The 15,153-nt window shown below is 37.3% G+C and overlaps 3 protein-coding genes across 3 annotated transcripts; 2 read left to right on the top strand and 1 right to left on the bottom strand.

Annotated features, from left to right (window-relative positions):
• Positions 1 to 581: 581 nt before the first annotated feature.
• LOC141842111 (metallothionein type 2b-like) lies at positions 582 to 1,215 on the top strand. Its single transcript, XM_074730327.1, has 3 exons — positions 582 to 718; positions 790 to 861; positions 939 to 1,215. Exons 1-3 carry the CDS (start codon positions 654 to 656, stop codon positions 1,045 to 1,047), a joined length of 246 nt encoding a protein of 81 aa, XP_074586428.1. The 5' UTR covers positions 582 to 653; the 3' UTR covers positions 1,048 to 1,215.
• Positions 1,216 to 8,376: 7,161 nt separating this feature from the next.
• LOC141840133 (GDP-L-galactose phosphorylase 1-like) lies at positions 8,377 to 12,927 on the top strand. Its single transcript, XM_074728034.1, has 6 exons — positions 8,377 to 8,997; positions 9,120 to 9,229; positions 9,310 to 9,612; positions 9,705 to 9,890; positions 10,015 to 10,275; positions 12,364 to 12,927. The coding sequence occupies exons 1-6, from the start codon at positions 8,892 to 8,894 to the stop codon at positions 12,697 to 12,699; spliced, it is 1,302 nt and encodes a 433-aa protein (XP_074584135.1). The 5' UTR covers positions 8,377 to 8,891; the 3' UTR covers positions 12,700 to 12,927.
• A 79-nt stretch (positions 12,928 to 13,006) lies between these two features.
• On the bottom strand, positions 13,007 to 14,377 carry LOC141840134 (uncharacterized). The gene is made up of 2 exons (XM_074728035.1): positions 13,362 to 14,377; positions 13,007 to 13,273 (listed from the first exon to the last, which is right to left on the bottom strand). The coding sequence occupies exons 1-2, from the start codon at positions 14,126 to 14,128 to the stop codon at positions 13,216 to 13,218; spliced, it is 825 nt and encodes a 274-aa protein (XP_074584136.1). The 5' UTR covers positions 14,129 to 14,377; the 3' UTR covers positions 13,007 to 13,215.
• Positions 14,378 to 15,153: the final 776 nt, after the last annotated feature.

A 15,153-nucleotide genomic window follows, 5' to 3' on the forward strand; every position in this document is an offset into this window, starting at 1 on the left:
AATCAATGGAGGAACTTCATCTTACCCTTCTGTAATTCATCAATCATTTCAAATTCCTTTCACATCTTTACCAAATTGCAGTGAAAAGTTCAAAAAGAAAACTAAAGCCAGAGCCACCCTTTGATATGATGCCTCGAGCCAAGTGGTAACCCTGTGGCGATATGGCGATGGCGATGAAGACGACGATGCAGATGCTTATGAGATTCCTCTCTCGCTCGCTCGATCGCACTCAACCATCCAGTGTGGCCGGCCTCAAAGGTCCTACATCGATATGCTCTCCTTTTATTGAAATGATAAAGACAATAATGGTGGAGACGGTGATGACAGCTACAGCAAGCTGTTTCCATTAATCAGTGGTGAGAATTGAAGCCTGCAGATGCTTTTCTCTCCCCAACTTTTATCGAGAGAACTTTTACCTTTATTCAATCAGTAGCAGAGTGATGGTGGTGGCCATGCTGCTTCTTCACCTCCAGTTTATCAACTCTGACTGATTCGGCAACTCTCGTTACTTTACGTAGACGATTATTACAAGCTGAACCAAGACGTTATCGCTCCTCTCGAGGCCTATAAATAAGGTGCTCCTTCTCCACCATGGATCAAGGCATTCAAGCACCTCGATCTCACAGCGCTTGCTAGCTGCTCATAACAAGAAGATGTCTTGCTGCGGTGGAAAATGCAACTGCGGATCCAGCTGCAATTGCGGCAATGGCTGTGGAGGGTATGAATTAATTATATTATCAGTATCTGTAGATGTTCGTAGAGATCATAATGATTGAATTAATAATGCAGGTGCAAGATGTACCCGGACATGGCTGGGGAGACTGCAGCAGTCGTAGACTTTGGTGCTAGCAGCCACAAGGGGTCTGTTATTTATTATTACACCATGAATTGTTCGATCGATCTCCTGATGAACTGACTATTAGAGCTTTAATTTGCAGGAGCGTTGAGGGATTCGAGATGGCGTCTGGGTTTGAAGGTGGAAACTGCGACTGCACCAAGTGCAAGTGCGGCAGCAGCTGCAGCTGTGCCTGCTGCGGCTGCAACTGATCGACAATCCTCTGCAGAAACTCATGCTCTCCCTTTCATGAACTGCCAGGAATTCATCACAGAGAGAGAGAGAGAGAGAGAGAGTATATGGAAATAATTAAATAAAATTTCAATGAGAGGACATGTACCGATCATTATCATATATCTATTATAATATTTATGCGTGCATGACTTTTCTGGACTGGCATTTTTCTTGTTTATTGTCTTCTCCTTGCAGCTCGCTTGGAAATAGAAGAAGATATTGAGGGAGAGGATTAGAGAAGTGATGATCTCTCTTTATTAGTAAACTATTAGATAGAATCATAGAGGTGTATTGGGACAATTACCCGAAAGACAAAGGGTTTATTGTTTAAAGGTCCAAAAGAAATGATTTATATAGGTTAATATTAGTGAATATATAGAAAAGACATTCAAGAAATCAGAGGAAAATATGAAAACAATCAAAAGATCATTTCAATGTATTTGACAAGGAATTTAATTTATATTTATCTTGTGTTTCCGCATAAGGTCATCTCCAACCGGTACCCCAAATACCCAAAATGGTGTCAAATTGACACCATTTCCCCTCCAACCGGTACCCCAAATACCATCACCAAATTTAGTGTTGCTACAGTACATCACCAAATTTGGTGATGCACTGTAGCATCACCAAATTTGGTGATGCCATTTTTTTATTTATTTTTTGTAATTATATTATATAATTAAAAATAAAAATAAAATAATATATATTATTATATTTAAAAATAAATATAATATATATTATTAAATATCATAAATAAAAATAAATTTATAATTATTATTTTTTCTTATTATTTATAGTAATATTAATTATTTATTATAAATATAAATTAAATATATATAATACCATATTTTAATTATATTATACATATTTATAATAATTTAATTTATTATAAATTTTATTTATAATATATTTAATATATTTTAATTATAATTATATTTATATATTATTTAATTAATTTTAAAACATATATAATAAAAATTTAAAATGTTTATGTTCATTTTAAATATATTTTATTATTTATATTATTTTGTAATATTTTTAAAATATATTTATGTCTGAATAATTATGTAATAAATATTAAAAATAAAAATCATAATAATTATAAATTAAAAAATTAACTTATTAAATATAAATGAAATATTAATTTTAAATATAATAATTATTATAAATTAATTATTAAATTAAAATGTATGTTCATAATTAAATTATGAATAAATGAATAAAAATAAATAGAATTAAGGAGCTCATCCCTCAATAACGTAGTGAGTTATTATGATGGATGACTTGAAGCTCTGTTCTTCAGATTTTATTGCTCGAAAAGATTTTGTATTTGGAAAGTAAGAAAGTTGTCTCGCCGGAGTCAGCTCAATCAGAATTATTTAGCAACAGAATTTTTTGAACGAAAGCATAATCATGCCACTCTTGTCATCCTCACAGACACAAATATCAATTCTCTCGGATATGGAGATCGCCAAGTTTCAAGAAGATTGCTAAGGGGATCGGCTGACCACGCACGGATCTTTTGATTGAACTCTCCCTCCTCCTCCTCCTCCTCCTCCTCCGCCTACGGCGTACGTCGATAGCTAGCTAGCTGCATGCCTAAACGTACGGTCACTCCAGCCAGTCAGTCAGGCGGCCGGCCATGCATCCATCCATCTTTCAGATGTCACGATCCGGGAACTTAATTTTTTCCCATGACCGCAATGCTTTTAGGGCCACCGGTGGTCCTGCCAGCCATGGTCACGAGCTGAGCTGAGCTGGGAGGAAGTCGATGAGAGGCAAAGCAGTATAGTGGAATATTGAGCTAACCGAGGACGATTCTTGCGTGGTTGCGGCGCTCATCCACCGTCATGCGGGCCGAACTACGTACAGAAGCTTTGTGATGTGCCAAGGGAAGGAGGACGCCAATCGGAATGAGCTAGCGCGTGAGGCAGAGGACGATGTTGAGGGAGGCATCGTCCCTGCAGCTTTCAACTAGCTCTTGAATTGAAACACATATCAAATCTAAAACATATAATTCTAACTTCATTATCAACACACATCTATAAAATATCGTCGAGCCCAATCCCAAGAAAACAATCATTTCCATAGAATTGTAAAATACTAGCTAGAATTCGTTCGAGTGTTGTATCATGATCATCAAATGAAATACATTCCTAATACTCATATATTACTAACTTTTTCCTGTTCATATATATACTGGTTCCAATCCAAACAGAGTAAGAACTTGTAATCTTTAGGATCTTGATGAAGAACAAATAATTACTGCTAAAAAACTACAAGCGCGCAGTGAAAATTAATTAAGCTTTAACTTGGTTTCTGCGGTGGGGTGGTTTGGATCGGGGCTGTCAATTCTTCCTTGATCCTTAGCGAGAATGCTTGTAGGAAACGCAACAGATCCTCTGAACCTCACAAAGGCGACGGGAGGGAGGCAGCTGGAGTCCTTTCCACTTTCCCCTTTGCCATTTCTTCCTCGCCTTGGGCTCCGCTATCTTCCCTTTCAGGGCAAGGTTCTCTGCTGCCCCTCCCCTCCCTCTCTTTCTCCTTCCATTCTTTGTTGCCAGTAATAAAGTCACACACACACACATATATATATATATATATACATCGGATCCAGTTGAATGGCAAGTTGGCGAGCTCAGAAGGCAGTAAAGGTCTTGGTTTTTTGAGGCACCCGGATTGCGATGTATAACTGTTGCTCTTCTCTCCTGCCAGGCAGGACTACCATGCTCACCTCTCTCTCTCTCTCATGTGTCTCTGTCCGTGTGTGGATTAATGAATTCGCAGCACCTCGTACCTCATGCTCACCCCTTACCTTTCGGCTATATATGAGACCTTCATCCTCCTCCTCCTTCTCAACCCTTTAGGTTTAATCTTCCTTCACTTCATTTTTCTTTCTTGTTAGCTTGCATGAGAGATTGCCTCAGGCCGCAGTCGTTGTTTGCTGGTGTGGCATCATCAAGATTCACAAGAGCGTGCCTGCAGTTCTGATAATATTGCTTGTAGTAACTTTGAGAATCTTGATGATGCTGCATTGGCAGTCAAATGACTATTATTTATCAAGTCACGAGCTGCTGCAGCACTACGTACTCATGCAGGTAAAACCTTAGTATATATATGCAATTATATGAAGATTTAAACCCTCGAATTCCAGCAAAAAAAGCTTCGCTTCTTTCCATGTCTGCAGGAATTTTCATTCATTCATGCATGGACTAGCTCGAAGGGTGCATGCTTTCCTGTGATCTCTCTGTTTGATTATTCTCTCTGGCGCAGCAGCTTTTCTCGATCGGACTGCAGAATCATACGGACTAAGTGGAAAACATCTAGTGGAGATCGATCGATTATTATCAATTGTTTTTTAATTGTTGATCAAGAACTTCAAAACCTTAGTGTAATGCAGGAACTGCATGCACTGTACTGTGCCAGCAGAAAACACAACTCCTTTGGCTGATGTTCTTCGATACTACTTTTCTTTGCATATTTAGGATGCATTTCATTTAAGAAAGGATTAGAGGATCAGCTGAAAGAAATGAACTACTTTGCATGTTCTGCTGCCGATCCTTTTTGCTAAGAAATGAAGTATAGCTTCTTGCGTAGCTACCGTCCATTAATGCAGATGTGTGGTGTTGCCTGTGCATGTATATCACATTAATTTGTATAGCATTTATAACCTAATTATAGGAGGAATGACTCATGATGAATATAATTCGAATATTTTGTAAGAGATATGTAAGAAAAATAAATGGTAAAATAAAAATGCGTACGTCCTTTTCTTTTCTGTATTATAAAAACAGCCACCATTCATAATTTTTCTCTAGTTTATTTTTTATTTTTTTTAATGCATGTGCTAATTAGAAGACAAAAGAAGGAAAAGGACGAACAAAATAAAAATAGAAAACGACATTTGTGAAGATGATAAATTAGATTTGCAGTATATACTTTTTATTAAAATATTCAAAGAAATATTCTCTTTTAAATAAACTTTGAAAAGTAACTTGTAATATTTTGCCGGAATATTCCTAAAAGCTGGAATTCGGAAAGGATATGCAAAATACAACTGTCAATGTGTCCTAAAATAGGACGATTTTTATTCCTGGACAAAAAGCGCATGTCTCTTTGTAGTATATTCAAACTCAATGGCAAGCGTTATTTTATTTTACATTTATGCTCGATATATTGAATTTATAAAATAGATGTATTGATAGATAAAAATTAAATTTTAGTAAATTAAAATTAAGATAATATTTTTTTATTGTAATAGTGTAACTTTTTGATTTATTTTTTACAGATATTATAAAATCGACCGTTAGAACATTATACGGATTCTATTTTTTTAAGAAGAAGTTATTTTGTTTTACATTTAAAAATATTAAAAGGATATATATATATTTTAAAATTAACTTTTTTATATATGTTTTAATATATGGAAATCATTAAAATATTTTAGCTTATATCACCTGGCCTATTAATTTTTTAATATATATATATATCATAGATTCAAACATTTTTACCAGTTAAGTGTTTAAAATTATAGTGCATTAAAGAAGCTCGTAAGAGAAAAGTTTGATAATAGTTTTTGATAAAATATATATTTAATTTAATATGGGGCGAAGCAACCCTTGGGTTACGGTGGCTCCAACCCTACGAAAATTGTCCAAAAGAGCGTCTGATGCTAATCCAATCTAACTAGGTCGACCTATTGTATCGATTTATAACTTGAATAATAATCGAAATATTTGAACAAGTGATGAAAAATGATAATTGGTGCGGATCGTACGCGAGCTGTTCTTCCTTTTATTTCTATCATTTCGTCGGCAATTTCTTAGAGTTTATGTCGTGGGTTATATGTATTCGAACTTTGAGAAGATTTCTGACCAAATTCTGTGACCGCCACCTTCCTAACAGTTTCCGAGTTGCAATTTTGAGAGTTTTGAAGTTTGATTATAGCTTGTATTAGTCGATTAGAGTTACCTTAAGTGAAAATTTTATCCATTTGATTTAGTTTTATTTTTGACTCATATAGCTAGATTGAAATCTCTTTTGTTGAGCATCACAAAAGAAATTTTTAAATATTTTAAATATAATAAACTATGTTTCAACTACTAAAATTTTATTTGATACTTTGAGAGAAGAAAGATTTGTTCTTCTATTTAATTATGTGAAAAAAGTTTATGCCAAATATGACATTAAGATACCTCATATGGAAGTTCATTATAAATTTGTTACAGGTCGTTCTTGTTAATATAATGATTCGATCACAATTGTGCACACTATCAATTTGATGTATTTATTGCTATAATAGATTTTCAAGTTGAAGAGCTAATTAATAGTAGATTTAAGGATAATAAGACGATTGCACTTCTTAAACTTAGTTGTGCTTTAATTTGGAACCTAAAGAAAACTTAAGTTTCTTAATTTTTTGATCACATCTATTGATTTGTGATACATAAAATTTGCACTTGTCGACATAATGACTCCATTATATAATTGAGCACAATATCGATTTGATGTATTTATTACTATAATAAATTTTTAAGTTGAAGATCTTAATAGTAGATTCAAAAACAAATTAATTGAACTTTTTAAGCTTAATTGTATTTTAAAACCTAAATAAAACTTTAACCTTCTTAATATTGATTATATATATCGACTTGTTGAAAAAATTCTTAATTTCGAAATATAAGATCTTCTTAATTTTGAAATATAAGATTTGACATACTATCTATTTATGTATTTGTTGTTATAATAGCTTTTCAAGTCTAAGAGTTGAATAGTAGATTTAAGGATAAGGTACGTAGTTGAACTTCTTAACTTTAGTAGTGCGTTGGAACCTAAAAAAAATTTAAGCTTCTTAATATTGATCACATCTATTGACTTATTAAAAAATTCTATCCTCTTGATTTCAGTGCATAAGATTTGTACCATTTAAGAATGCAATTGGATAACTATAAGCTTAATGTTAGGAATATTTTAGAATTTATCAACTATTTCTGAGTTATGTCCAAAATATTAGAATTATAATCAAAGTCTCACATTAGAAATACATAAATAAGAATCTCCGTTAGTATGAGATTTTTTTAGTAAAATCTCTAAATAAAATTATATAAGTTTAGAGCTAAAATGGATAATATCATATCATTATAGACTTGAACCATGGAGATAATAATAAGGGTTTCGAATAAAATCATGGGGACCATTGTAGACTTTTGATTCATCTTATTTTAACCTCTTTCGTTTCTACATTAATAATGGAATAAACATTTTTAACTGATTTCATAGTTATCTACGTTAAATGAGAGTTGATTGAAAAAATTAATAACGATATAATAATTAATAAAATTGATTCGGAGAAGAATTAAAGAGTATAACTTCAATAATATTTTTATTCTATATTTTTGAATATATTAAAATATTAAATACTTTTATTTCATATTTTTAAAAAATTAATATTTATTTTTATTTTATTTTATTTATATTTTTGAATTAATTAATTTATTATATTAATTATAATCGACGGTTAGCTCAAAATAATTTTGAATCATTAGATCTAGTCAAAATCTCATAAGCCACCAACTTTGACTGCACTGCCGTCCATTATCATTTAATACTTTTTTTTACGTCCAAATAGATTCGATTAGATTCCGCATGACAAAACAAATATTAACTTGGGCAGACTCCAACATCGTGGGCAAGAAAATACCACAAAATCAGTTGAAAAAAGACACGCGAAGTTTCCAGACCCAAATTTTCTTCCCTTTTTTCCTCTTCGAAAGCGAAAGAAAATAATAATAATAATAATAAATTTATAATTTCGTAAATCTGTAATTTCGTAAAGCCCCACAATCATTTAATAAATCGAAAAACTACAGTTGATCATGACAAAGATTTGCCTAGGATTTGAATCCTTACCTTCTTCTATAAACCGTAATGAGTTATGTCCAAGCGGCCCTTCACATTTTGCCACACCCACCGATTCCTTCCAATCATTTTCAGCGAATGTTGTTCAATTTGAACTACGGATCTAAATTGATTAAATAACTAAATTACATATTTTACATGTTAAATAACTAAATTAAATATAAATTTTGAAAATATTCTTTTTTATCCTCTGTCTGATTTTGTGGTGGCTGGCTTTTCATGATTGTCTGTCTGTCCATGAATCTTTAATTATCATAATTTAAAAAAAATATTTTTTTGTGTTATTATTTAGGAACGCTCGAATAATAATTATTTATATCGCCAAAATAAAGAAGAAAAAAAAAGAAAAGAAAAGGAGGAGAATTAGACAAGTAACGCAAGCGGGGAGGAGACTAGAGAGGCATCTGCAACCGCACCTTCGCTTCTCTTTCCTCGCCGCTCCCTTATCTGGCGTTTCTTTGGCTGTCTATAAATAGACGGCCGTTCTGCTCCCCTCGGACAGGCCTAGGGCTAAAAGGGAAGAAGGAGCGAAAGAGAAACCGGTGGTGCAGAGAGCGGTGCGAACCAGTCGAGCGCGCGATCGAGTAGGGCAACCACGGCTTGTGACGTTGGAGCCGGCCGGTGGGGATCCCACCGCCTTCTCTGCCCCCCATCTCAGGTGGAGACCCTCCGCCGCCCTCTCCTCGTCTTGGACAAAGTTCGCAGTCCCGCTCCGCACGGTGGTCGCGGGGCCCTGCCTTCCGCCGGCGGCAGCCCATCCGATCTCCTCTTCCTCGCCGGAGGCGGTCGCTTCTCTGTTGCTTCCTTGCCCCCTTCCGTTTTTCCCCCCCTTTTCTTAGATTAGTTTAGGCTTTCCTTTTCCTTGCGTCACTTCTCTGATTGGAAAATATTGAAAGAAAAAAAAATGCTTACGATCAAGAGAGTCCCTACCGTGCTCTCCAACTACCAGGATGATTCCAGCGAGCCCCGTGGCTGCGGGAGAAACTGCCTCGGCGAGTGCTGCTTGCCTGGTATAATACATGATTCGCTTCGATTTGATATTTTTCTTCGACGCTCTTTCCCTATTTGTTTGCTTTTTTATATATTTTTTTGTCCATATGCGTTCGCTGAACTTTTTCGGGATTGTTTGCAGTGTCCAAGCTTCCTCTGTACGCCTTCAAAAACGACGCAAGTCCTGACGTTTCTTCTGGTGTGGCTGAATTACCATCCGATTTCTTTCTGAACACCCTTTTGCTGGGACAGGTCTCTCGAACAACTAAGAAAATTTGTTTTTTTCCCCCTTCTTTTGGTGCTTATATGAAACTGTTATTGGGATATCATAGTGGGAAGATCGGATGAGCCGTGGGCTGTTCCGTTATGATGTTACCGCATGCGAGACTAAGGTGATTCCTGGAAAGTATGGCTTCGTGGCGCAGCTAAACGAGGGCCGCCACCTGAAGAAAAGGCCTACCGAATTCCGGGTCGATCGTGTCCTCCAACCCTTTGATCCTGCGAAATTTAACTTCACCAAGGTTGGCCAGGAGGAGGTGTTGTTCCGCTTCGAGGCTGGGGAAGATCACAAATCACTGTTCCTGGAGCATGCCGTTGCAGATGAAACAAAGAGTCCCAGCGTTGTAGCAATCAATGTGAGAGCTCAATTTGCTGTTATGTTGTCCTCGTTTTAGCCACATATCTTCTCCCCTCTCCTTATCCATATTACTGAGCTTGCACTTTACAGGTGAGCCCCATTGAATATGGTCACGTTTTGTTGATTCCCCGTGTGCTCGACTGCTTGCCTCAGAGGATTGATCCTGATAATCTCTTGCTTGCTCTTCATATGGCCGCTGAAGCAGGAAGTGCTTACTTCAGGCTCGGCTATAATAGTCTGGGTGCCTTTGCCACCATTAACCATCTGCACTTCCAGGTTAATTCATTATCCTTTCTCAGTCCTGCTGAAAATTGTGTTTAAAATTTCAATTTGATCAACACAACACATTACTATTAATTTAAGTGCAACTTCATTGACAAACACAACTGTGTCATGACAGGCTTATGTCCTATCCACACCATTCCCAGTTGAGAAAGCGCCTACTCAGAAGATTCCAATTGAGAATGGTTTGTCCCAGTGCAGAGTGAAGTTCTCAAAATTGCTTGATTATCCTGTGAGGGGCCTTGTTTATGAAGGAGGAAGCACTTTGAAGGAATTATCTGATATAGTTGCCCGCTCTTGCATCTGGCTTCAAGAGAACAACATACCATTTAATGTTCTCATCTCTGACTCTGGCCGGAGGATCTTCCTCTTCCCCCAGGTAAATTAGAGTTGTTATTGAGTTCCACATCAATAATAACACTTTATGGATTTACTTTTGATATTTGCAAATTCAACCAAAGAAGCCACCAGTACTTTTTTGGAAAATTCAATTGTATTATTATTCAAAATACTAGCATAAACATAATATTATGAATTTGATCCAATCAATTAGCTATTGCCTTAGGTTTAGGCCGCCTCAATTATTAACCCATCAAACCACTTGCATAAACATAATAATATGAAGTTGATCCAATCAATTACCTTGCCTTAGATTTAGGCTACCGTCTCAATTAACCCTTGTTGTACAAGAAACTTAATATTGATAGACTTGCATTTCTAATTTCACTTAGATAACATATACTAATTCTATATTAACAGTTCACTTACATGTGGCCATGACCAATGTATAACCCTCATTGGCGCTCACTTTCACTTCCTAGAGCTCATCTTGACCAATGTATAACATTTTGTATCAGTATAAAAATGAACCAATCATTACACATCTCATTTGCAACAAATAAATTTATGACATGATATTTTCATTTGCTAGACTAATTCTTACTTTGTGGATAAGAGTCCAAAATGTTCCTTTTGAAACCCTATCTCAATTTTGTCCAACACAATAACATCTGTATATAAAATATGGGACATGTTGTTATCATAAGGATTTTAAGCTAGGTGAGAGGCATTACCCAATGGATGAATAAACAGTCCCTTCTTTCCTCTAAATCTAAACATGGTACCCTTCTTAATTCATCCATCTTTCCTTTGTTTTCCAAAATTTTCAATTGCCCTAAACTCCTCTCTTTTATTCTTTTCCCTCTTTCATTTGATCACTTTTCTCTCACTTTTCCCTCTTTCTCTGTTCACTGTAGGAAATGTGCAGCCACCACCACCTCTTCTCAAAATCCATATCCCACGCTCCCCGTCTTTTTCTTTTCTTTTTTTCTTCCTCTCCCTCTCTCACTTCTCTCTCTCCTTTTTTTCCTCGTCCTTTTATTTTGTTTTCTTTTCTTCTTTTCTACCAGCAAACAATATCCTACTCCCCTCTTTGGTTTCCAGCAGCCAAGCCATTCTCATCTCTAAAGTCTGTATCTCATCCACCCATCTTCAAAGTGGCTCTCTCTCTCTCCACTTCTTTTCATCTTCTTCTCTACTCTTTTTTCCATTATTCCCATTTCCATCTCTCAATTCTTCCATTCTGTTAAAAGGTAAAATAGTTAGCGGATCAGATATAAAAGAATGGGGCTGATCATCACAGATATACTTCAGCCTATGAACTTTTTTGAGGAAAAATTATCGGTAGGGTCAAATACATGATTCAGATATCACTTTCATTAGGCAAATTTTATTTAAACAATGTTGATGAGAAATTGGAGTTGTATAAAATTTGTATAATCAAGTGCTTTTGATTCTAAACTCTTCTCCATGTTAATATGTTTTCCCCATGTTGATACTTGTTGAGAAATAAAAAAGAGTCATATATGATGAGGATCCACCCCCTAATGCATGGCCCTAGAAAAGAAAAGGAAATGTTTTTCACCTAATTAATCTTTGACTAATCATATAGCTGTTAGAGCTACTTTTGAGTTATATAGTTTTGATCCACTCCTCATTAGCAGCTGGTGACGCTTTTATAGGAGTATTGTACATTTGGTTTGTGAATTGGACACTGATAAATGTAGGACTTCTAGAGTGATCGTGATTCATTATGTACCATTCAAATAGTGGAACCCATTGCATTAAACTAAAATATTTGGATAGAGATGGGTATTTGGTATTATGGCAGTGGTAAGGCTTGAATTCCTCATTCTTGGTTGAAAATCTTTGTCCAGGTTGCTTGTAGAACTAGCCTTTTTTCCATTACTTGTGGTGTTTACAGAATACACGAATCAAGTAAAATACATGGTTAATATGAACCTCTGCATATCTAAGTTGTCTGGTCCACCTACACTTAATGTGGCTGTTGATGAACATTATTCCTACCTATATCAAAGTATGCTCTTTCGATAGATACTTCAATCTTCTGATGATGTAGTTACAAAGAATCATGTGTTGCTGATTAATTATTCTTCCAACCTCGCAGTGCTATGCTGAGAAACAGGCCCTAGGAGAAGTCAGCCAGGAACTATTAGATACTCAAGTAAATCCTGCTGTGTGGGAGATAAGTGGACACATGGTACTAAAGCGGAAGAAAGATTATGAAGATGCATCCGAGGACTACGCTTGGAGACTGCTGTCTGAGGTCTCCCTCTCTGAAGCAAGGTTTGAAGAAGTCAAAGCTTACATCTTTGAGGCCATAGGTCTAGTGGAGTCCAAGGAAACGGCTGCCGTGGAAAAGAATGAAGGAACTCCATATCAGTCCTCAACTACAGTGTCTGCTGCGCCTCACTTTACAGAAGGCTGTCTGGTTCTTCACTAATATGGTCGGCTCTCTGAAATAAAAAGACAAGAGAAGTCCTTCTCAAGTGCCTACTGCTGTTATTTAGTCATGCCTAGTTGTTTTTAGGGGACGAGGAACAGATATATGGCTGTGTACTAGTTTGCCAGCATGTACTTTGCTTTCAGAAAGCAGTTTGTAGCTGCATCGTACTGAATATGCTTGTTAGAATGTGTTACAATTAATCTTTGTGTTCTTATTTGTGATGCATCATGTTTAGCCTCTAATCATATGTTCGAAGATTTGATTGGGTGTCTGAAACTATGAATTGATGCTGAAACTGTGCCACTGAAAAGCAACTTTGTTCTTTGATGATTTAGGTAAACGTCAAGGGAATATGAAATTTCTACGTTATTTTACATATCATTTTAAGCTCTCATTCAAACCACCTAACAACTTACAGACATCAGGTAATTGATAATCATGGCATCCAACAGTCAAACACGGGCTTCATCTACAGGGACTTTGGTTCCATTGTTCTACTTTGATGAAGCTCCTTCAATCCATGTCTGCAGCTGCGTTCCTCTGGAAGAAACAGTGGCAGTTGCTCGTTTTCCTGGAACCCAACGCAAGATTTTCACTGGTTTTGTTTTGGAAGATGCAAGATTACTTGATTTTAAGAGTTGAGAAAGAACAGTTACTACTTGTTTCTACTTCTGCTGTTGCTGGTGATGGTGGCGGTGGTGGTGGTGGAGCTGTTGCTGCTGCCGGTGGAGCTGTTGCTGCTGGTGCTGCTGCTTCCGATTCCGCCCAAACCGCTCTTTTTCTCTCTTGAAGCTGAGAGCCGCTTCCTCCTATCTCCGACAGGAAAGGGGAAGCGCATCCCGAGAAGGAGACCCCCCGTCGCCGTGCTGCCTTTCCTCTCCGACCTCTTCCCCTTCATCTCGCTCTTCTCCTCCCCATCTTTACTCTCTTTTCCCTCCGCCAGCAGTCCTCGATCCTCCACCAGGTCCCTCAGCGACAGCTCGTACTCCGACTCCGGCAACCCCCTCACCAGCTCCAACATCTCCTGCCGGTACCGAACGATCTCCTGAGATCTCGCCGTGGGGCCCGGGCGTCTGGGAGAATTACCGAAGTTCTTCCACAGCGGCGGCGAGGGAGTCCCATAGCCGTCGCCCTCGCCCTCGTCCTCGTCCTCGGCTTGCTCAGCCGACCACCACCCGTGCTGCCTGACGTATCGCGGGCTGCTCATCAACGGCGTCGCGGTACTTCTCCGGGTCCACGCGCCGACGCTACGGCCGCGGGATCGCCCGAAGTACCCGCCGGGATTGCCTTTGATTCTTTCCGCCCACGCCATGTAATCGCTTCCGTCCCAACCGCTTCCTGCATCGCTCCCGCCGTGCGGTTTCGGATTAGAGAAGGTGAAATGGCTGCGGCCGGAGGATTTGTCCTGGAACAGATCAGGGACCATGAGTGAGCCGCGCGGGGAGAGGAGACGAGAGGAAGACGAAGAGGAACGACGGACGGAAAGCAAGAATTAAAGCTCCACACTTTCGATTGCTTCGGTGGTGTTGACGTCGGCTGTGGAATGGAACCGCCGCAAGCCCGTTAGTCAGACGGCTTCTAGATGATGCATACGTAAATTAATCGCAGCCACTGGAGATCTTATTTTCCATCTCCAGATCCTCATGCTTCTCAGATCTTCCTTCTCTTCGTCGTGCCTGAGTGACAATTGGTTGGACGTGTGGAAATTCTCCGACCCTCATTTCTTCCATCCTCCGTTGCGGAGCCACGCGGACTTCCACGCGGCCATGAGGATCGGCTTCAAGATTTGGAGAAATAAAGCAGAAACGACAATGCGCGGAGACCGGAATGAAGTCCAGTCAACGGGGTTAGCGTACTGGTTGATTCATTTGGTCCAAATTAAAGAGCAATACTTAATAAAGTGGATCAGTTAATGGGAGGAATGAATAATTAAAATCTGAAACATACAATTTAAATTTTGATATTTTTTATTAGTATAAGATATCCGACTCTCATAATCGATTAATCTTGATTGAAGATCTTATAAAAATTTTCTACTAACTATTAGAATAAATTTAAAAGTATTTATAGTGAATAGTCTAACCACTCAATTTTCTACGGAAGAAATTTATTTTGCAGTGCATAAATGTCTGGGAGATTGAGTAGACATCCTATCGTTGCATCATAATCCACAAGCTATCTAAATTTTAATGTATATTTTTTTATAAGGTATCTATATTTTATGAATTAATGAATACTTGGATGAACGACTCGACTTTACATTTCACATACTATGTAAATTCAGAAAGCAAGATACTTCTAAAGTGGTGCTCAACATCATTATTCAAATTGGCATGAATTTTAAACACCGCATGCGCTGTGTGAATTTTGAACCTTAATTGTTTGAGAAAGTGGATCAATATAAAGGGAGGAATGAATAATTGAAATCTGAAATATATCCTAAAGATGATC

This window comes from Curcuma longa, chromosome 11, assembly GCF_044706935.1.
Source record: "Curcuma longa cultivar G26 ecotype Majalengka, Jawa Barat chromosome 11, ITB_CL_G26_1.1, whole genome shotgun sequence".
Taxonomy (NCBI): domain Eukaryota; kingdom Viridiplantae; phylum Streptophyta; class Magnoliopsida; order Zingiberales; family Zingiberaceae; genus Curcuma; species Curcuma longa.